This window comes from Gigantopelta aegis, chromosome 3, assembly GCF_016097555.1.
Source record: "Gigantopelta aegis isolate Gae_Host chromosome 3, Gae_host_genome, whole genome shotgun sequence".
Classification (NCBI taxonomy): domain Eukaryota; kingdom Metazoa; phylum Mollusca; class Gastropoda; order Neomphalida; family Peltospiridae; genus Gigantopelta; species Gigantopelta aegis.
The window spans coordinates 35,916,834-35,941,573 of record NC_054701.1 but is presented as its reverse complement, the minus strand read 5'-3'; the positions used below and the strand labels follow the sequence as shown (position 1 = coordinate 35,941,573).

The 24,740-nt window shown below is 39.4% G+C and overlaps 1 protein-coding gene across 1 annotated transcript; it reads right to left on the bottom strand.

Moving 5' to 3' along the window:
* Positions 1-10,427: 10,427 nt before the first annotated feature.
* On the bottom strand, positions 10,428-19,772 carry LOC121389922 (probable imidazolonepropionase). The gene is made up of 7 exons (XM_041521593.1): positions 19,539-19,772; positions 17,525-17,631; positions 16,304-16,368; positions 13,962-14,239; positions 12,088-12,313; positions 11,313-11,531; positions 10,428-10,592 (listed from the first exon to the last, which is right to left on the bottom strand). Exons 1-7 carry the CDS (start codon positions 19,685-19,687, stop codon positions 10,428-10,430), a joined length of 1,209 nt encoding a protein of 402 aa, XP_041377527.1. The 5' UTR covers positions 19,688-19,772.
* Positions 19,773-24,740: the final 4,968 nt, after the last annotated feature.

The following is a 24,740-nucleotide window of genomic DNA, read 5'->3' as shown; positions in this document are numbered from 1 at the left end:
ATCCCCCCCCCTCCCCCCGTCCCGACAGGTATAACCAAAGGCTACTGTTGTACATGTTGTCCTATATGTGAGAGAGTGCATATAAAAGATCCCTTGCGGAAAAAAAGTGTAGCTGGGGTTCTCTGAAGTGTAATAATTAATATGTCAGGCTTATCAAATGTTTGACATTATGTGGCCAATGATTAATAAATCATCACGCTCCAGTATTGTCGTTAAACAAAACGAACCTTTCTGGGAGTTGAATCCACTTGAATATAAGTCAAGTACCTCTCAGCCTCAAAAACCCCACACCCACCCCAGCCCACCCCAGCCGTGATCTTAACATCACACCATCAAAGCCGAGCCCACCACAAAGCTATGGATTAACAACCTTTAAAAAAAAGTCAAGACAAAACCCACTGTCCAGGATGAAGTACGCGCACTGTTTGAAACACTGGAACAAATGGTTTGTCCGCAAGTCGATCATGTCTGATTTATCGCCATTGTGGTGTGTCCACCTATAATTAATTGCGAAGCCACGTGGACGGCGAGTACTCGCGATATTTTGCGGTGTTGTTTCTTCTCCCTCTTTTTACGATGGTTTAACACCACGATTCTGAACTCACGTGCGACAAACAGGATTAGCAGTAGCTAAAGATCACAGACACACGGTCTTTACAAATGGATCTCCTGAACCAAAAATAAACCGACGATGATTTTATTACGAAATAAACACTGTTGTTTGTATCAGTTTGGAAGATACACCCTTCAATCGTTAGAACATTCGCTAGATACAGATTTCGATCGGTTAGTGACTAAGTCATCGAGCGTGAAGCCTGGTGGTTACTGGGTTCGCATCCCAATACATGCTCCCATCAAAAGATATCAAAATGACACAATGGGAAGACCACTACACCAGCTTCATTCTCACTAACCACTACAGTTGAATTTTTGTCTTTTTGCAAGATAGTTAAAGAACCTACATGTATTTTGAAGTACATTCTCTCGCTGGTAATTAACCATTAAAGGCGCCTAGTTTTAACCCGTGAAAAATGAACACTAAGTTTAGTTAATTTACAAACCTGTAACTCGTTTGGATAAAGTTATTGTATTCATATTTATGTATTGTTTTTAACAAATTCAAATGTATGTAACTAGAAGGTATGAATATATACATGTATTTTTGTAAGGCAATGATTCAAGGCTCCCCAACCTTGACACTGTCAACTGATCTGGGGGCAATAAAATCATTGAAAAAAAAAAAAAAAAAAAAAGTTACAGTAGAGTGAAAAAAAAGAGTCTGTGTCATTGAAACCAGAAAATATCCTTAAAAATAGATTTGAACTCAAATAAATAACCTTTACTTCTCAGACGCACGTGCGTATTTGGTATTAAAAACACCAGGATGACCAGAAACACGTCGGTTCTACGGAAATGGGTAATCTAAAGAATAAAATATAAGTAATGTTTGATTTCAGTGGTCATAAACGGCTCTAATAGTGAAACATATGCTGTAGTATTTAAAAACTAGGGTCTGTCCCTTTAAGACCTGCCCTTGACAAAATAGCCTAAATAGTTAATGTATATGCCTAGGACAGCGTGCTTGGACCGTAATAGGATACACACTCGAAATCAAGTTTAGAAAAAGAAAAGGAAGTTATAATGGGTTATTCTCAGTTCCACCCAGAGCTACATAATGAATATATCAAAGGTTATGGAATATGTGCTGACATAACTTTGTAAAAAAAAATGCACTGTTTATAATATTAAAGTTGCATTAAGTCAAATATTTCAGAGACTTTAAAATGTGTTGTTGTTTCGGAACACGATATCGACAATATGTACCCTTGGAATTGCTTGTATGCCCTGGGTAATCCACATGCTTTGAAAACAGACTCGTAAATTGTCTACCGTTTGCGTAAGAAAATTGATTTGGAGTTTCCAGATACAATAACAGAAATTATATTGAAATGTCCGCATTGACAATTGTTATTTTATCTATCGTCTGTTATTATTATTATTATTAATGATAATAATACATTACTAAGCTTATTTTAAAATTTTAAATATATCAAGTATTTTAAAGTCGACTCGTGCTATATACATTAAAACAATGCATTTTAACGTTAAATAATCTGTTACTGTCTATATTTAAAAAATACCCAACAAAACAAACATATCGACGTATATAACATCTTTATTTCAAGGTGATTATATTTTTAAATATTTAACCAACGACGAGAAAAATTATGTTAACAATCTCTAAATTTACGCTATTGGTATGTCTCTCATGTTTTCTTTTCTCCAATATATACTGTCGTTTTACGGCTATTAACGATAATTAATAATTTAAATACACACTTTATAATAAGGGTTTAGGTATGAACATTTTATTGATAGTTTGATTCTATAGTCCTACAGAAAATGTATCTGTTCTCACATAAAAAAGGAAATAAAGAATGAATGAAAGAAATCGTTTGTTTTTATTTTCGTCTCCGGACCACTGGTCTTCTAAACATCCTTTCATGGACCCAAGAAGCTGCTATTGACAGGGTGAAGAGTTGCACACAAAAACAATCCACCAAATACTGTGTCCATACACCATTTACGAAAGCGTCCAGTGTCACAATCAATGGCCTTTTGGAAAGTAAATCAATTTCAGATACCAAAACGGATACATTTAGCAGTTATAAAAAAAGGTCTTTAATGGTCTCACACCATGGAGCCCACTAATTAAACAAACCCAAGAGGTGCTACTCCCAGACTAATGTGTTTGTCCACCTATCCCCTACGCCCCTTAGGGGCCAGGCCGCTACGACTCGGGTGGATGACGGTCACGCGCCGAATCACAAAGTACCAGTCGAAGACAGACGGAAAGGAGAATTAATGGAGATGTTTCGGTGGGCGATGGAGCTAATCGCGGCCATCTTGAAATTTCAAAAGCGCGGTGATTACGGACCCTAATTTACGCTTCATAGTTAGGTATCAAAGGGAAGTGACGACGTATCTGGTACGAGAATACAAAAGGATCGGGTCCATTTATGAAGTCGGGTTTAATGCCAGCTAAAAGCGATGTTGACGTTATAAATGTCGCTGGTTGGTTTGATGGGCCGTGTAAAAAGTTTTGGAAAAAAACCCGTAATAAAATTCGGACACAAAGCAGACGGTTCCTAACCTCATTAGCAGTCATGCGCGATGACCCCCGACCCCGATATAAAGTGATGATCCCTTAATCATGAACAGCAGTGTCAGAGCGTGTTACAAAGACTCAATAGGGTTGGAGGATATTAGGCAAATTGGCCTCCAATCAGGCACTGGCTCGCGACCCGATATTACAGGACACATCTGCTCAAAGCAAGCACTTGATCTCTGTGCGCGACAACGCGGCCATAATAGACACTTCTTACTTACTGCCTGTTTAACAGAAATTTTGTACTTTCTCAATTATGCCTCATTTATCACCAGACGTCTGAATGTAACCAGTCGACCAGGCTCATTAAATATGACTTCTTTTGAGAGAGTAATTGACACCGCTCGCGAGTAACCGAGATGTAATTAGGGTATAAAGCAATAAACTTCACATTACCCTCGTAAACTAGAAAGTGTAAACGTTTAAATTTTCGTACAGGTGTTCTATCCTGAAGAAAAATAAAAAACAAAAATAGAAGAAAGAAAGAAATACCCATTCGGGGATCAACTGAAAAATAGCTAACGAAAGTCAAACAATGTGTGCGACGTCAGTCTTCAGAATCGTGACATATGCGAACAGGTAATGCGAATTTTGTCGCAATTTGACACTTTAATCAATAAGTAATGGATTGTCAGGTCTCGCTGGTTTAAATTTACACCATTCTAGGTCACCCTGTTCCACCATTTTCGAAGGTGCATTGTTTATTATGATGTAATAAGATTCGAAATCGAGATTTTCATTTTCTTTTCACCCGAAAAGCCTCAAGCTATCCTATCCTACCCATTTCAGTTATCACTGATTCAGCCTTAACAAATATTAAATTTAAAATAAATAAATAAATGCAGTATGAGATTTTTTTTTTTTAGTTTTAAAAAGTGTTTTTTGGTGAGTATTTTCACTAGACAGCAATGGCGGTCATTTTCAGGAATTGGTAGCTGATTGTGACAGCTAATTTGATAATAAATGTAACCGTTTCACCAACAACGAAAATATTGGAATATGAATTGTAGTTCGTTTCCTAAAAACAATTATGACCAGAAAAACACAGTTATTGGAAATAATGGACATAAATACTGGACATGTGGCCACAAATTCCGGTAAGAAAGACGCGACTTTATCGATTTTTTTGGCCTAATTTTAATCAACGTTAATGATCTAAATTATCATTCAAATTAGAACCCCCCCCCCCCCAAAAAAAAAAAAAAAAAAAAAAACCCACAAAAAAAACACAAAACAACCCCAAACACCCAACAACAACAAAACAACAACCCCCGATTCTAATATGAACATTATTATGACGTATATATATATATATATATATATATATATATACTGATGGAAAGTAATAAAGGATCACACAGATAGCAACACGAAATAATGACTGCATCAACAATCAAATCATATTGTCAAAAGTTGACTGGGAACATATAGGCAGCCCATTCAACACTACAGACATTCAATTCCACATTACAACTTGGTATGAAATACAGACATTACTATGCTAGTAGTGAATTAAATTTGGTCTACAATTCGATGTGTTCCCTTATTTCTTTCCACCAGTATATATATATATTTGAAAATATGTGAGTAAAAGTTTATACACCCCTCAACGTGTTTTTTTGTCAAAAATTAATCCAATAATCAGAAGTAAAATTAATCCAGTTGTCAGAAGGTTAAGATGTTTCTTCTGCTTTTGACAAATTGAAGCAAATATGTCAATGTTTCGGTGTATACAAATATAAAACAGTTGAGTTTGAAACATAAATTATTTAAGGTTTATTCAATGTTTATTAGTGATCAATAAAATGTTCACGGATTGAAATAGGATCTGTGACTTTAATAATTTTAGCAAAATGTAAATAATGTGTATTATTACCCATATGGTTAAAACTATCTTGGTACATATCAAAGTGTCCCACTAGAACGCTAAGTGGGACGTAACACTTCGACGTCATCGATTGGCGTACTACAACCTTGCAGGAATGTCAGCCAAACGAGTTGAGTGATATAAATTATGATCGATTATGAGTAATAAATAAGATATTAAACTCGCAACCATTTCGAATCATGTTTATGTCACTCGTGAAATAATTTTCATTGTCACTCGCTAAAGCTCGTGAACAATGAAAATTATTTCAATCGGGACATAAACATGATACCAAATGGAAACTCCATTAATATCCTATAATTATGGATGAAATTATATATACTTCCAAAGAACTACGGTCGTCGGCTTTGAAACAAAACTAAAAATATTCGCAACGGCACTAAACTATGATATTATATCAAATTAAATAATGTTCGTAGTGACTCCAGATATATACTTAACAAAAGCAACGAGAATATATATATATGTGACGGAACATGCTCTTAATTTTGTTTTCGCCTGTGGCGATATTAATTGTTTTAGAGGGCCGTGTGCAGTTCCAATATGCACTTAGCCCAGGTGGGCATCTTGTTACGTAATACCTTCGCGCGACCGTGCATCCCAATATGCACTTAGTCTAGGTGTGGAGGCCATGTGGCCAGTAGTTACGTAATACCTCCGCGCGACCATGGAATCTCTAGCGAACTGGCGACAGTAAGTCTGACCATCTAAGAAAAATATGACGGCGTGGTCGCTGTGGAAATATCACTTGATAGAGGGAGAAACATATTGGAAGGCTACCAGAGAACGTTAGTCCGTTTGGACTTGGTAAATATCATTTCTGCTCTGTTGTATAACCTTGATGTGATTGAACGAGTAGTAAGGGTTAATTAAAAATTAACAAGTTAGAAATAGAGTTGTAATTCCTTTATTAATTAAGTTCTCCTGGAGTTTCTCAATTATCACACATGTGGGTGTTGTGTCACGGTGAAGTGATTAGCATATTGTGTAAACTAGACACCTAGAGATTAACTAATTAAGTGATCAGTTCTGGGTTGTTATTATTTGTTGTTGTTAATTAACTACTGCGGCAGTACATTTGTCAGCGTAGGTTAATACAGATTCCAAAGTGTATTGTGTTTTTGTTGTGTTTTCTAGTGAACTAAACGTGCTATAATAATATATACTTTATATAAGATCTTATCTCTGATCATACCTAGACGAGCCAGCGGGTATAACTGCCTGTTACAGAGAGATCTAATAGGTATACAGTTAGGAGAAATATTTGGACAATCGTGTTTCATTCAGTTACGGGTATTATAGGATCCCCGTGACAATATATATATATATATATATATATATATATATATATATATATATATATATATATATATATATATATATACACACTCTTAAAAAAAAGGTAGGGGAACCTGAAATATTAATGTTAATATCAACTATTAGACCGAACATACATTTTGACCACAGACATCCTAGTAAAGAACGTTCAGGTGTTTATCAACACACCGAAACACATTCCTTAGTGGGGTGTCATTCTCGATTTTGACAATTTCCAGGAAGGTCCATTATTCATTGTGGAACATTATTTCTGTCAATCTTTTTCTTTCTGTTGATCATACAATTTCACTTCTGACCCCAATCGTCCTTCAAGATCTTTGGTGGTCATAAATCCTACTGTAATACTGAACTACCGGTTGTAATGTTTGCCCAATTAATTCACTATTATCATATAACAATTCCCCACAGCTAATATACCTTACAATTTCGGTAATTGTAAATTCTTATTAGAGTTCCCCTACTTTTTTTTAAAGAGTATATATGCACCATCCCACTTACATGATAGCACATACCACGCCCTTTGATACACTAGATGTGGAGCACTGGTTGGAACAAGAAATAGCCCAGTGGGACTTTTGACGGGGATCGATCCTAGATCGACCGCGCATCAGTCGGGCGCTTTACTACTGGGCTGCGTTCCGCCGTAACTCTCATGGCACCGGCGAATCCACAGAATCTGGAAGGTGACTGGATAGAACTTCCGAAGACAGATGAGTTGCACAAAGACAAAGGCAAAACGTACCTAGTAGTATATTTCGGGGCTTGAACCGAACGTGTGCAATTCCATCCCTCGTCCACTAAATGTTCCCCTTTTTATGCCAGTAAATTAAATTTAGTGTACTTGCAAGTATTGTGCATACATTTAAAAAAAAAAAAAAAAATTGACTGTCGTTTTGCATCCTCGAGACAACATGTTTAATAGGCCGACAAAGAGACACTTTTAAAGAAAAAGGCCATGTACTCGTATAAAATCCATCCATCCATCCATCCAAACATCCATCCATCCTTAGATACATATATACATACACATATACATACATACATAGATACATACATACATACATACATACATACATACATGCCCATTGGGCTATTTCTCGCTCCAGCCAGTGCACTACGACTGGTATATGAAAGGCCGTGGTATGTGTTATCCTGTCTGTGGGATGGTGCATATAAAAGATCCCTTGCTGCTAATCGAAAAAGTGTAGCCCATGAAGTGGCGACAGCGGCTTTCCTCTCTCAATATCTATGTGGTCCTTAACCATATGGCTGACGCCATATAACCGTAAAATAAAATGTGTTGAGTGCGTCGTTAAATAAAACATTTCCTTCCTTCAGTACATACATACATACATACATACATACATACATATACATACATCAAACCCAACAACATACAGTACAAAGATATTCATACTAGCATGTGCCGGGTTTGCGGGCGATTCGGTACCGTAGGTTCGAATCCCAGCAACGGCAGGCAACAATTTAATAGGCCAGAAAGGATTTAATTATCTTCTGCTCCAGAATTTGACAGCCAGTAGCCGATGATTAATTTATCAATGTGCTCTAGTGGTATCGTTAAACAAAATAAACTTTAACTTTCTAATTATGCCACCGTAACTCGAATTAAAATGGCAATTAAAATTAATTCGCTTACCTGCACTGTATACGTAGAGTACCAAAACTAATGTAAGAATTATAAATCTCATCGCTAATTTAGTTTACTTGTCAATGTTTGCTAGAATAGCCTACTGCTGTTATTTGTATAAAATACTAAACCTAAAAAAGCCACAATTCGTTTATATACAGGTTACATCCGGGATGCTATCTCCGAACTGGCCGTAAAATGACGTCAGATATCCATCACGGAAAGCAAGTCTCCTGGCGTTGCCGTCAGCGGTGGAGACGGAATAAATATTTTGTTTACGAGAAGACAGGTCGATGTTTACACGTCATAAACAATGTCATAACACTTGATAACATATTTTACACTCAAGTCGAGTTTGTTGGAATTTTAGCAGGGTGGGGTGCACATATCACGGCCTTTGATATACCAGTCGACATGCAGTTAAGACACGAATTTCATACAAAAGACACACACACAAACACCCATACATACATAAATACACACACACACATTTACATACATTTTCAAATGTACACACAGTTTCATAGTTACATGACATACATACACAACGATCATACATGTCTTTTACATACATACACACACATACATACACACACATACACACATCTGCATACGATACACACACATAGGTACATGCATACATACATACTACACACACATACAGATCGGCTATTGGATGTACAGACAAAGGTAAGTATATTAGACACACATACAGATCGGCTATTGGATGTTTACAAAGGTAAGTATATTAGTATATTAATATTATTATTTTTGTTATTGATATATATAGCGAAGATATATTATATATATATATATATATAAAAACACACCCATACAAACATACATCCCCACACACACACCCACATACACACGACACACACAGGATTTAATTTATACAAACACATACATTCATACATACATTTTCACACACACATACAGATCAGGATGCTGGATGTCAGACAAAGGTAAGTATGATTAGTATATTAATATTATTATTTCCTTTATAATTATAAATATATATATTTATTTATCATTAATTAAATGTTTATATACACACATCAGATGACATGGCAGTTTTAGCACACAAAATGTGACACACATACACGTTCCACACAATGGTGAACTACACATCGGCTATTGGATGTCAGACAAAGACATATTACATTTACAATTTGACAAAGAACTGACACCTATTTTAAGTCACGAAATTTTTTTATATACTTAATATTTGTTAGATCATCAATCCTGCCGCTGACTGACAATGGATTGTTACTATGATATATCGATATACTGCGCTACCTTTTATTCCCTGTCAGGAGCGAATCCAGCAGGAGGGTGCTGGAGGTGCGCATTTCAATGGTATTTCGACATTTTCCATTAAGTTACGAAATTGACGAAGCCATTACCATACAATGAATGAATGAATGAATGAATGAATGAATGAATGTTTAACGACACCCCAGCACGAAAAATGCATCGGCTACTTTCCCTTGACGTGACCTTTCCTGTCGGGTCCCGTTCCACGAAACAATCTTAGCACTATGATCACCTTAAGTGCATATGTACCTTACGCACTTAAGGTGACCGTAGCGCTAAGATTCTTTCGTTAGGTTAATTCAGTTCAGTTGATTTCTTTTTGTTGTATTAATGTAAGCATAAGAACTGCTTCCGAAGGACAGTAAGCGTCCATCCAAGAGGAGGGTGTTGGAAAGACACCCCCTCCCACTCCGTAATTCTAAGTGTCCCGAAAATGTCAGTGTTTATCATATGAAAATAATGCATTTGTTGTTTGTTTGTTTTTTGCGGGGAACATATTTACAATGTTCAGCTTAATATATATTTCTGTGGATGATTACTGTTATACAAATAATACATGTTAGTTTACTTTTAAATACTATAGATGTCCCTTGTAAGCGTTTCACCCTGAAAAATCCTGCATCGGTCACAGGCAGTTTTGACAATATTAAACAATTGCAAAGTTGTACACTGGCAATGTTGGGGCGAGACGTAGCCCAATGGTAAAGTGCTCGCTTGATGCGCGGTCGGTATTGGATCGATCCCCTTCAGCCCATTTGGGTTATTTCTAGCTTCAGCCAGTGCACCACGACTGGTTCAACAAAGGCCACTGGTTTGTGCTATCCTGCCTGTGGGAAGCACAAATAAAAGATCTCTTGCTGCTAATCAGAAAGAGTAGCCCATGAAGTGGCGACAGCGGGTTTCCTCTCAAAATTTGTGTGGTCCTTAACCATATGTCTGACGCCATATAACCGTAAATAAAAAGTGTTGAGTGCGTCGTTAAATAAAACATTTCTTTCTTTCTTTTAAAGAGCAGAGAAACCCCCTCTCTATTTAGATCTGCCCTTGATACTTTCGCACAATCAAGATTACCTTGGTGCATCCAGAACCAGTAAGTTGGCAACTTTGCCCTTCTCGATGGAACCGTGTGTGTCTGCTTTACCCAGAGCAGCGGCTGCATTCAGTGTGGCCGCCACCAGCACTTCCGGCATGGACATGCGCAGTGTCACACAAGCCAGATGCATCACCAATGGCTAAAACAGAAATATAGACGGGTGATGTGAGGTAGAATTCCAGTATGGTATTAATTGGTAAATGTAAATGTTAGCCTCGGTGACATTGACTGAAGCTCCCCAAAATGACATGCTGACGTCTGAGATACAGATATGGAAGTTAGCTGCAATAACATAACATTAAACTCTTTACTGGCAATTAATTACAGTCAAACCCAGTATGCAAGTAATTGTGTAGAACAACCACCTCTATGCAAAAGATGTACCAGACGTGAGTTGCACAAAAGAATGCATTTTATCTAATGCGTTTGTAGACATACTGAGCCAAATTTACAGTTTTTCTTAAACGAAGATTTTAAAGCATTGTAAATATATAGAGAATAACTGGTTACAGTCTTTCGATATCGACTTTATCCTGCAAAGGTTAGAAAGAGCATCATTTACCATTCAGAACTGAACAGGATAAAGCCGATATCTTAAGAGAGTAACCAAATTGATGAAATTAACCGTTTTATTTCATAACTTCACCGTTTTCCAGAGTAAATTCTACCCAACGTTTTTACTATTTGTTTGATGTGTAGCTTTAGACTGTACTTTATACACAGATTCAACAGTGTCTCATTTGCTAAAGCTATGCAGTTTGTGTTTTAGTATTTACTATGTGAAAATTAAAATTAATTAATTTTGGTTAATAATCTGGTATATGACTTTTGGTCTAATTTTTATGACCCGGGTTCCTACCATTGACATGCAGTATGCGTTAGGGTTGAAGTCTGATCCCAAGGCGACTGGTACTCCTGCCTCTATCATCCGCCGAACCGGAGGTGGCTTCAGACGGAGGATGTACGCGGTGGTGGGTAGCACGACGGCCACGGTCCGCGCTTTAGACATGGCCGCGATGCCCTCCTCGGAGACTTCTTCCAAGTGGCTGATGGCGAGTGCACCTATTTCAGCGCCCATCTAGAAAGATAGTCAGGCTTGTAGGATACCCAGAATTATTGCTAAGGCTTATTTTAACTCCACCATGCATAAAGGATGCGAAATAATGCTCCTCGTCCATATAATTGTTTCTAAACGGATGCTTTTTTGCCGCAGTTTGAAGCAGACATTTATATGTTTTGATGACAGTGTTTGACAGTATTTCAAGAAGAATCTGAATTAACGACATTACGCAGTATGTTTTGTTTTTCTTTAACAATAAAATAAAATAATAATAACAACCCAAGCCAAATAGTGGTCAGACCGAAGCCTACGATCTTGAGAATTGTAAAATTGCTTTTGACACAATGTGTAAAACCTGATGGCTTCTAAAAATATGTTTTTTTTTATTTTGTAATTTTAAAAGAAAATGTAGCTGCAATCAGATCGCTAATATTAGTAGAGTGAACACCTATTTCAGCACCCACCTAGAAATTCAAAAGAGTCACATATTTATTATGAACAATATACAATGATTCTTTTGACGAAAATAAAACAATATATTTTTACAATATTTATATCAGAGAAAAGTCTCTACCTCAGCAGAGTGCATGGGATGCAGCTCATCGCCGTGGAAATTGATAGCCAGGCCCGCACGCTTTCCCGCCATTAGGATGTCACGTGATTGTGTGACGTCAAAGACTCCATTTTCGCAGAAGACGTCAATGTTGTCGACGTGAAGTGTTCCGGCTGCCATTAGTTCCATGATTCGAGGTATCTGTACCTCCAGGACATCCTTCGCAGCTTCATCGGGACTTTTATTTCTGTTTTCAAACGATTATTTATTGTAATTATACAATAACTGTGTCGTCTCTAGGAAGATGAAATAACCCAGTGTGCACGAGCGCGTACATACGTACGTACGCGCGCGCGCGTACACACACACACACACACACACACACACAGAGAGAGAGAGAGAGAGAGAGAGAGAGAGAGAGAGAGAGAGAGAGAGAGAGAGAGAGAGAGAGAGAGAGAGAGAGAGAGACAGGCAGACAGACAGACATACGAGGGGTGGCTGAACAGTACAAATGATGAATAGTCCACCCGTAACAGCATGTATTAAATACAATATTTGTTATACTTCAAAGGCTGCCTTTAAATTAAATACACAACATGATAGCATATTTAAAAGTGACTAGATGTTCTCTGTTGATGAAAATGGGCAAAAATGGCTACCGCGCTTTATCAAATATATCCTTGATGTACTTGATGACAGCATGGTAGCCATTGTTGTCCATTGGATGGCTGTTGACTGTAGGGGATGATAGTCCTTATATTGCCACTGTTAATAGGTGGGCAGCGGAGTTCAAGAGGGGGAACAGAGAGCCACGAAGTTGAGGAAGGCCTTCAACCTCCGAATCTAAGGAGATTGTTTATAAAATATAGTAGGCATCTCTCATGAGAGCGTTCTGAACATTCTGAGGAATGAACTGGGCATAACAAAGGTTTCTGGACGCTGGGTTTCACAGGTTCGGACAAGTAGTCACAAACGCTTCCAGGTTCAACTCATGTGAGAATGTCCGTCCTTTTGAAGCAGACGCAGCTGATTTTGTTGAATGTTTTGTAAACATGGATGAGTTTTATGTTCAAACCTATCAGCCAGAGACACAGCAACAGTCAAAACAACGGAAACCACACACTTCGCCTCCGCTAAAGAAGGCAAAGTCTGTTCTATCAGCTGGCAAGTTGATGTCTTTGGGGTTTTTTTTAGATTCCAAAGGCATCCTACTGGTGGACTACCTCCCGAAAGGTCAAACCATTAATGGCCAATATTTTGGCATTTGGTAACTGCGTGAGAATATTAAGGCTAAACATAGTGGGAAAATGCATTAAAGGTGCATTTTTCCACCAGGACAATGTACATGTACACAAATCTGTTGTCGCCATGTCTACAACGCATGACTGTAGCTTTGAACTCATTGACCATCCTCCGTATTCACCAGATTTGAAACCATCAGCTTTTTACCTCTTACTAAACTGGAAGAAAGAACTGTCTCTCAAGCATTATGCAAAAGCTGATGACGTCATTTCTGCTGTGGATGACTTTTTACATCACCAGGAAGAAGGAAGGAAGTCTACATCAGTGGGATCCAGGCATTCCAGCATTTGTGGCAGAAGTGTGGGATCCTCGGTGCAACAAACTTTGTCAACGCAGTCCATCATAGTTAGTCTCAGAATTTTTCAGCAAACCCTCGTACACACGTACGCACGCACGCACGCACGCACACACATGATAAAAAATTAATAAATCTATGATTTTCATTATATGTAAAAAAAAAACACCCCCCCAAAACACAAAAAATAAGTAGTAACTTGCAGGAAACACAATATTTTGTGGGCATTTTATGCTACATTATTTCTATCGGTGAACCAATTAAAAATAAATGGGAATTGTAAATGATGACGTCATACTTTGGTACGGCATGAGCTCCGCAGTAAGTGCTCGATATATCGATGTTCACTTCTTGCTTCCCTCTTTCTATAACCGTTAACATTTTAACCTCTGTGTCGACGTCCAGACCGTAGCCACTTTTACATTCCACCAGTGTAGTCCCGCAGCGAATCATCGCCTCCAGACGATGTTTGAACAGGTCATACAACGCCTCCTCATTGGCTGCTCGTGTGTGCTCCACGGTAAAATGTATCCCTCCGCCAGCTTTATGCACGTCCATGTAGGATGCACCGGCTAACTGTCGATAAAGAAAGCGAAAGTCCAGACATGTGAACAAAATAGGTGATATGCTGAGGGAAGGCTCTAAGATACGAATGCGTTGTACGATAACAGCCGATTGTGACAAGACCGACATTACAATTTTATCGGCTATTCTTGTACAAGACACTCGTACCGTGTGGCGTCACCTTTAATGTACACCCCAAATAAGCCCCCAAAGTATGATTGTCATTATGGCCAATACCCTCTTTATGAGTTGGATATTTTAAAAGATCATAGATCCACCCCTAATAATGCAACTCTGTTATGCTATAGGTGGCGGAACAGCGCCCGCCTGATGCGCGATAGATCTAGGGTCGATTCCCGTCGGTAGTCCCATTGGGCTATTTCTCGTTCCTGCCAGTGCTCCACAACTGGTATAACAAAGGCCGTGGTATGTACTATCCTGTTGGTGGGATGTTGCATACAAAAGATCCCTTGCTGCTAATCAAAAAGGTCAGCCCATGAAGCGGTGACAGCGGATTTCCTCTCTCAACCATATGTCTGACGCTATATAACCGTAAATAAAATGTGTTGAGTGCATCGTTAAATAAAACATTTCCTTCCTTCCTGTTATGTAATTATACTTTAAATGATACAATGGAAGACAGGAATATGCCTCCAATTAAATTCCAGTATAATTGTGACTGAAAAAGCCTACCAGTGCCATATGGTGAATGCTATCCTTTGGAAGACTTCTAATCGCGTTTTTCTCCACAGGCAAAACAGTAAAAACTACCACGTTTGACATAGTATTTGCGGAACATCACAAAGGTCAAATGATGCAGTTTGATACAGTAATTTCTTGCACCCCAGGCACATGTTTAAAACACTAGCCTAATTCATCTCCGGTTACAACAAAGATGATCAGCAAATCACAGGCTGGGCTTGTTTAACACACTGACCTCAGGTGTAAAAGGCTGTTAAGAACAAGAACTACTTTTTTATGTTAGTGATGTCAAAAGTTTGCTCAGTACAGATCTGTTCGAAATGGACAGCACTCCAAATTAGTAACATCTTCTAGTGAGTACATACTCATTACACATTTTTTTTTTAGCATTGGCAAAGTTAGAGGTTGTGTCCACCAGGGTTCCGTTTTACGAAGCGATCTTACCGCTAAGATCACCTTACGTACATAGCTACCTTATGAATTTAAAGTGATCTTAGGGCTGAGATCGCTTCGTAAAACGGGGCCCAGGTGCAGATCTAGGAATTTTAAGTAGTGGGATTTGCGCTTTAAGGCTTAACTCTAATATAACTTCATAGGCATTGGTAAACAACTCGTCACCTAATACAAGGCAAATTTAATTACTTGATCATTTCATTTCATTTCAATTTATTTTCGTGCTTATATCCAATTAAGATTCAAGCACGCTATCCTGGGCACACACCTCAGCTATCTGGGCTGTCTGTCCAGGACAGTGGGTTAGTTGTTAGTTAGTTAGTGGTTAGTGAGAGAGAGGAGGGTGTAGTAGTCTTACACCTACCCATTGAGCCCTTAAGAACTCGCTCTGGGTTGGAGCCGGTACCGGGCTGCGAACCCTGTACCTATCAACCAGTAGTCCGATGGCTTAACCACTGCGCCACCGATCAAAGTTAGGTGTTTACTGTTTAGTCTTTTAACTTTTAAGACCAAGCCTAAATCCTCACCTGTCCACGACAGGCCTGCTTTGAACAGTTATCTGATGAAAGCAAACCGCATGTGGCCTGTGTGAAGTTATGAATACACCTGAAGACAGGAGTCGTAATTTTAAAGAAACCTGATTATATGTATTAAACTAATGTTTTTTGATATCTTGCCATCATACAGGATATCCCTATCGATAAAGCAGCAAGGGATCTTTTACATACACGTTCCACTGCATACAACATACTTTGATATTCCAATCGCGAAGGACTGGGTGGAATGGGGGGAAAAAACAGAGTTCACTGAGGGGGATCGATCCTGCGGTCCATCGCACCTCAGCCGAGAGTTCTTCCACTGACCTTGAACTACTTCCCGCCTAAATACATAATGGAATTAATAAATAAACACTACTCGTACCTTCATGGCGAACTCGTGAACACGGTCACCAGCCCAGACAGGATGTGTATGCGCATCCACAAAGCCTGGAAGAAATCAACAGGGAAAAGACAAATATACATCTTTCGATGTATTTGAATGATGTGAAGCCTGGTTACAAGAAAAGCTGTAACATGCCGCAGACCAAATGCATATATCATGTTGTCACAGAGGCCGGTAGATACTAGACAAAGACGTACAGTCAAGCGGACGTACTGTCGCATGCATATATGGTCGGACGGACATACGCCTTCAAAGACATCTGTTTTAAAGGCCATCGGTCTACAGGCTGGTAGGTACTGGGTTCGGATCCCCGTCGAGGCATGGGATTTTTAATCCAGATACTGACTCCAAACCCTGAATGAGTGCTCCGCAAGGCTCAGTGGGTAGGTGTAAACCACTTGCACCGACCAGTGATCCATAAATGGTTCAACAAAGGCCATGGTTTGTGCTATCCTGCCTGTGGGAAGCGCAAATAAAAGATCCCTTGCTGCCTGTCGTAAAAGAGTAGCCTATGTGACGACAGCGGGTTTCCTCTAAAAAACAGTGTCAGAATGACCATATGTTTGACGTCCAATAGACGATGATAAGATAAAAAAATCAATGTGCTCTAGTGGCGTGGTTAAATAAAACAAACTTTACTTTGTCTAGTATCATCTTCTTATTGCGTATTGGACAACGAAGACTGTACCAATTGACTAAATTAGAATGATTTGCGGAGATGTGTGTGTATGTGTGTCAGTGTGTATGTATATATATATGTGTGTGTGTGTATGTGTGCGTGTGTGTGTGTGTGTGTATGTGTCTTCGTGTATTTGTGTGTGTGTGTGTGTGAGAGAGAGAGAGAGAGAGAGAGAGAGAGAGAGAGAGAGAGAGAGAGAGAGAGAGAGAGAGAGAGAGAGAGAGAGAGAGAGAGAGAGAGAGAGTGTGTGTGTAGATCAGTAGTTTAGTGATAGAGCGCCAACCTGAGATCCGATGGGTGGAAGGATATATCGCTGTTAATGAACTCGGGTGTCTTCCCCGCCCCCCACATGAGCTCCACGACTAGCACAACAAAGCCCATGGTATACACTGTACTTTTTATGGGGGAACTATTCTTATTTACCCATCTTGCAGATGATCTAACCAAGTAGCCAAATTGCTAGTACGTCCAGCTTAAACCTTGCATATCATTAGGTTTGACCGAAATACATACAAATATACCTGGAATAACACATTTATCAGTTGCATCAATCGTGCGGTCAAATGTAGCATCTGCATATTTGGCTTTAATGACGTCATCTTCGCCAAAATCGGCAATTAGTCCATCACTAGAGAATAATAAAAGAAAAAAGCGATCAAACTACATGAGTACGACAATAAAACTGAAAATACTTTTAAAGTCACTGACCCTGTAACCTTTTCTGTTTCGCATAACATTCATTTACGGCGGACTCTTAGCTCCATCGGTAGAACGCTCGCCTGCGGTGCTTGAGTTATAGGATCGAACCTCTTCAACGGACCCATCCTCCCCCTGTCCCAACAGATTAATAAACAAGGCCGTGGGAAGCGGTAAGGCTGGTCCTGTCGACGCCTGAACAATATTTTACCTGGTTTTAATATTAGAAAACAAACATAGCGCATAGTGTAGTTAATCCTGCTCCAAATATAATATCGCCAAATACTCTCATCGAAAGTAATAAATTTCTGCTTCAAAATGGAAGGAAGGAAATGTTTTATTTAACGACGAACTCAACACATTTTATTTACGGTTATATGGCGTCAAACATATGGTTAAGGACCACACAGATATTGAGAGAGGAAACCCGCTGTCGCCACTTCATGGGTTACTTTTCGATTATCAGCAAGGGATCTTTTATATGCACCATCCCACAGACAGGGTAGTCCATACCACGGCCTTTGATATGTCAGTCGTGGTGCACTGGCTGGAACAAGAAATAGCCCAATGGGCCCACCAACGGGGATCGATCCCAGACCGACCGCGCATCGAGCGAGCGCTTTACCACTGGACTACGTTCCGTCCCATTTCAAAATGGCCCCAGAACTCAGCAAAAAGTAACTATTTAAAAACAAAATATCAATGGGGGCATTATTTTACACCCTCAGCGCGTGGTGGAGTTAAAATAGGCCTTACGAATAATTTACGGCGTCCAGCGGGCCTGAGAGCTTTACTAGAGCGACATAGATCTCCCCCTCCACCTGATTATAATTATATTATATCTGTTTGGTGGTTTTGGCTCTAGTTGTAAAATTTCGTCTTTGTTAAAAATATTTCTTTTTTTTATGTGAACACTAGTCTATGCAAGAAAGTGATAAATAAATAAATAAAAATAAATTTAGAAAAAGATAAACAAGACAAAAAAAAAGAAGAAGAAAAGAAAAGAAAAACTGATGTAAAATAAAAGGTACACAGTAACAGGAAAGTATAATCAATATTTGAATAAATTAATTCTACCGTACTTTTATATTTGTAGTAATTGATGTGCCTACATCCAAATAAAGTTCAAACACGCTGCTCTGGGGACATAGTTCTACAGCCTGGATTGCCTTTGAAGGATGTAATATTAATAGCAGATTCGCGATTAAATAAAGGTATCAATGATCGAAGGGAAATTACTCTTGTATTATTATTAATTTGCATGAGTTACGTTTTTCCTTTAAGTAAATCTGTCTATAATACATCGTTAATTTATTAAAAGTTAAAGTTTATTTTCTTTAACGACACCACTAGAACATATTGATTTATTCATCATCGACTATCAGCTGGCAAACATTTGGTAAATAACATATAGTCTTAGAGAGGAAACCCACTACATTATTTTCATCAATACTAATAGCAATGGGCATTTTATATGCACCATACCAGACAGGGTAGCATATACCACGGCCTTTTATATACCAGTCGTGGTGCACTAGCTGGAACGAAAAATAGCCCATTGGGCACACCGACGGGGATCGATCCTAGACCGACCGCGCCTGTGCAAGTGTTTTACCACTGGGCTACATCCCGTTCCGTTATTTTATTATTACATGCACTAGGAAACAGATAACAGATGAAATTTCAAGAGCTGAAAAACCAAACCTTTGATATACCATTCGTGGTGCACTGGCTGGCACGAGAATCGCTCATAGAATAATGGAATAACTTGTAATGGTAGACTACACGGTATACACTATATAACACAAATACCTATATAAATATAAAACATGTGCGCACCTGTTGACGACAAGACTGAGTCCCTGTCCATTTCTCCCGTCAATTACGGCCACATTCTGCATGTGTTTTCCATACAAAACTCGATCTCCCGAGTCAGTTACCTGCACCAGTTGACGAGCTGACTTCACCAAGAGTTTATACTGGGTCATTTTTTCTTTCCCTTTACGAGTCAACGTGCGTGTGTGTGTACAAAGCGACTCTGTCACTTTTAACTGGTACAAGGTCGTAACGACAACACTGGGGGTACAGTGACCTAAATGATTAGAAATACCAGTGGCGGTTCTAGGCTTGTTGGCAAATGGGGTGGGTTGGCTGGGGATATCTCAATAAGCACCGCGCAATACTAATAGGTTATATAATATGCTGTGACATTTAATGATTACAGCGTTTATTCAAGCCTCTTGTCAGATCCGAAGTACCAATACCTGGAGGGGTCTTTAGGGGAGAGAACACAGATTCTGGGTGTGGGTGTGGGGAGGCACAAGCTATATATTTATCTTTATTCATATGAAGTAGGACCTCAAGTGTGTCTGTGTATGTGTGTTCGGGGTTCGGGGGTCGCACAGGCAACACCCGCCGGTTCCTACGGGTCTATTTGACCGTGTATATTGACTTAGTAGTTATGAATGGCGGGACGTAGCCCAGTGGTAAAGCGCTCTCTTGATGCGCGGTCGGTCTAGCATCGATCCCCGTCGGTGGACCCATTGGGCTATTTCTCGTTATAGCCAGTGAATCACGACTGGTATATCAAAGGCCGCGGTATGTGCTATCCTGTCTGTGGGATGGTGCATGCTACTAATGGAAAAAAATATAGCGGATTTCCTCTCTAAGACTATATGTAAACATTACCAAATGGTTGACATCCAATAGCCGATGATTTATAAATCAGTATGCACTAGTGTGGTTGGGTTGTTAAAGAAAACAAACTTTTTAGTAATTGTGTTTGTAATACAGTGTGGTAAAATTTGTGTCTCGTCTTTACTCCCTATTTCGTCTTGAATTTTTACACACGTGTATTTGTTTCACTGACAGGCGCAGATCCAGGGGTAGGTGCTGGGGTGGGCACCTCTTTCCCGGAACTTCAAAATATCATGAAACTCATCTATTATAATATACTCCCTCCCTAGAAAAATCGTGCAGCCGCTCCTGACTAAGACCCCCCCCCCCCCCCCCCCCCTTGCATTCGCAGCTGACTAGATTATTATTAACAAGACATTTTAAGTTATAGTTTATGACCTGGTACGAATGTTTTATTTAACGACACCACTAATGCATATTGATTTATTAATGATTGGCTATTGGATGCCAATCATTTAGTAATTTTAACATATAGTCTTAGAGAGGAAACCCGCTACATTTTTCCATTAGCAGCAAGGGATCTTTTATCCCACAGACAGGATAACACATACCACGGCCTTTGATATACCAGTTGTGGTGCACTGGTTGGAACGCGAAATAGTTTAATGAGCCCACCGACGGGGATCGATCCCACATGACCTTGTGCTCTATCCACGCAATTGTTTGACTCTTGGAAGCGAAGTTTGGCTCCCACAGCATAAACAATCATGTAAGAATCGTTGGTGAGTGGTTGGGACGACAAGAACCCATCGACTTCATATCATACACGACATCGCGCCTCAAGCGAGGGCTCTACCCACTAAGCTGAATATTGCCATTATGTTACAATGACAAATGACATCACTCAGTTGTAAGACGCATGGAAGTGACGTTTTGCGTCCACAGTATAAACATCTAAGAATCGTGGTGAATTGGTTGTGATGGTAAAACAAAAGTCTTCGAATTCATATCCTAAGGCAAGCGCAATTCTTAGATGCTCGAAAGCGAAGTTTGGCTTCCACAGCACAAACAACGATCTAAGAATAGCGAGGCACTGGTTGGGATGAGAGAAAAAAAAAAACCCCAACCCACCCTCGATTTAAATCCTACACGACCTCATAAAGTATCGACAAAGCTCAACATTGCCAGTATGTTACAATCACAAATAACGAACTATGTTACAATAACAAATGACGTCCCGCAATTGTTTGACGCTTGAAAGCATCATAAAAAAACAAGTTTAAAAATTGTTGGTCAATGTTTGGGACGAGAAGAGAACCATCAACTTGATATCCTACACGACGTCGCACTTTACTAAGCTCAATATCGCCAATTGCTCCCAGAGCATAAGCAACAATCTAAGAATCGCAGGGAAATGGCAGGGACGTGAAAACAAAAAAACCCCAACAACATCGACTTAAATACTACACGATATCGCTCTCTACCCACTCAAGTCAATATTGCAGTATTATGTTACAATGACAAGTGACGTCATGTAATTGTTAGATGTTTGAAAGCGAAGTTTGGCTTCCACAGCATAAACAACGATCTGTGAATCGAGAGGCACTTCATATCCTACACCACTTCACGTTCTATCAACTGAGCTCAAGATTGCAATAATACATGAGTGGCCGTTAGATACCATTTATCTCACAACGAGTTGTTTATATAGAGAATACTACATGAGTGGCCGTTAGATACCATTTATCTCACAACGAGTTGTTTATATAGAGAATACTACATGAGTGGCCGTTAGATACCATTTATCTCACAACGAGTTGTTTATATAGAGAATACTACATGAGTGGCCGTTAGATACCATTTATCTCACAACGAGTTGTTTTAAAATGTATCTGATGAGCAAAAGCGAGTTTGATACATGTTTAAACAACGAGTTGTAAGATAAATGGTATCTAACGGACACAAATGTATTATTCTATTTCTTACATATCCTAAAACCCCCCAGTTTTTAAGCAAATTTTAACATCTTTATCGACTAAGAGATATGTACCATCCCTTGCACTTGTAGCTGACTTACTCATCACAAACATCTGATTGCCAGGTTATCTATACGTCACAGTGTAATCGATTTCCACCGTGCTGTTTTTTTTATTGGACGTATGTCATTGGTGACCTGGTCCTCACCTAGGAGCAGCCAGTCGTATGTCTTTGAATTGTTGACACACGTACATGTGTAAACAACTATGTGTTATTAAAAATAACTAATGGTGTTCTCACCAATGGGTATGTAAGAAAATCACTAATAACGTCATGCATTTGTTTAAGTCTTTGAAGCGAAGTTTGGCTCCCACAGCATAAACAGCCATGTAAGAATAGTTGAACACTGGTTGGTACGTGAAACCCCCATCCACTTCCATATCCTACAGAACACTGCACCTCAAGCGAGAGATCTACCCACTAAGCTAAATAGGGGCCGTCCAAATATTGCGTAACGCTATTTTTGTCAAAATTAGACACCCTCCCTTCTCCCTGTAGCGTTCCGTACCCCCCCCCCCCCCACACACACACACATACACCCCCGTTCACAAACAAGTCATGCTATGGGTGTGCTGTTTTGCGATTTGGGAAAGCCTAGGTATGCAATATGTTACACAACATGGCACTATATCCACTAAGCTCAATATTGCCATGATGTTAGAATGACAAATGACGTCACGCAATTGTTAGATGCTCGGATGCGAAGTCTGGCTTTCACAACATAAACAACGATCTCAGGGTAGTGGGGGAACTGATTGGGACGAATACAATTATACAGTTGGTAACCAGTTGGAAGCAAAGTTTGGCTTCCATAGCAGGGGCGTAGGCTGGGGTGGAGCAAATGGTCCGCTTTCTGAACAAAAACATACAGGTTTATACATACGGAGTTTCTGTTGGTGCAACACCAAATAGAAAAAGGGTCCACTTAGTTCATATTCGACCCCCCCCCCCCAAGGTCCAGATCACGCTACGCCCCTGTATAGTAGAAACAATATCCAAAAATTGTTGGGCATTGGTTGGGAGGAGAAAAATCCTACATGACATCGTACCTCGAGCGAGCGTTCTACCCACTAAGCGGAATATTGTCATTATGATAGAAATGACGTCCAAACATATATATACACAACAGCGCGCTCTACTCACTATACACGATATTGTTATTATATTACAATGAAAGGACGTCACGCAATTATTGTTTAACACTTGGAACGAAGCTTAACTCCCCTACTATAAACAACGGGACGAGAAAGAAAGAAAGAAATGTTTTATTTAACGACGCACTCAACACATTTTATTTTCGGTTATATGGCGTTAGACATATGGTTAAGGACCACACATATTTTGAGAGGAAACCCGCTGTCGCCACTACATGGGCTACTCTTCCGATTAGCAGCAAGGGATCTTTTATTTGCGCTTCCCACAGGCAGGATAGCACAAACCATGGCCTTTGTTGAACCAGTTATGGATCACTGGTCGGTGCAAGTGGTTTACATCTACCCATTGAGTCTTGCGGAGCACTCACTCAGAGTTTGGAGTCGGTATCTGGATTAAAACACCCATGCCTCGACTGGGATCCGAACCCAGTACCTACCAGCCTGTAGACCGATGGCCTGCCACGACGCCACCGAAGCCGGCCAACGGGACGAGAAAAAACCCATCGACTTCATATCCTACTCGACACTTCTGTTCATATTCTACACGACATCGCGCCTCAAGCGAGAGTTCTACCCACTAAGCTGAGTAGGTTCTAAGAGACCAAAACAATTCCTATTGCCGATAATGTTAACGTTTACTAATAAAACTGATATAAGCAGCGTATCAACACACCCAGGAAGTACTAAAAAATGTTGCACCTTACATCTAATCTACCTGCAAGAAAATGAGGTGTGTGTGTGTGTCTGTGTGTGTGTGTGTCTGTATGTGTGTGTGTGTGTGTGTGTGTGTGTGTGTGTGTGTGTGTCACATACCATTTAAGAGATTTAATTGTTTTTATTAGCAACCATAATTTTTGCTGAAAATTGGTCCATTTTTGGGGGTACCCCGCATTAGTTTCAGCCTCTGGTATATACTGCATAACAACTGTATAACAAATAAAAGTGTATTTATATATTGTCAATGGATAATAGTATTTGCACAAATAATCAATGTCACATATTACTATAAATCACACCCATAGCTGTTTTTACTCCGTAAATATTTGACGATACACCGCGAACTTTGACACAGAACTTTCTTTGGTACCATGCAACCAGTATAGTCATTATGTTATAATGATAAATGACATCCTGCAATTGTTAGACGCTTTGAAACGAAAGTTTGGCTTCCAGAGTATAAGTAATATGTGGTTGGGATGGGAACACAAGATAT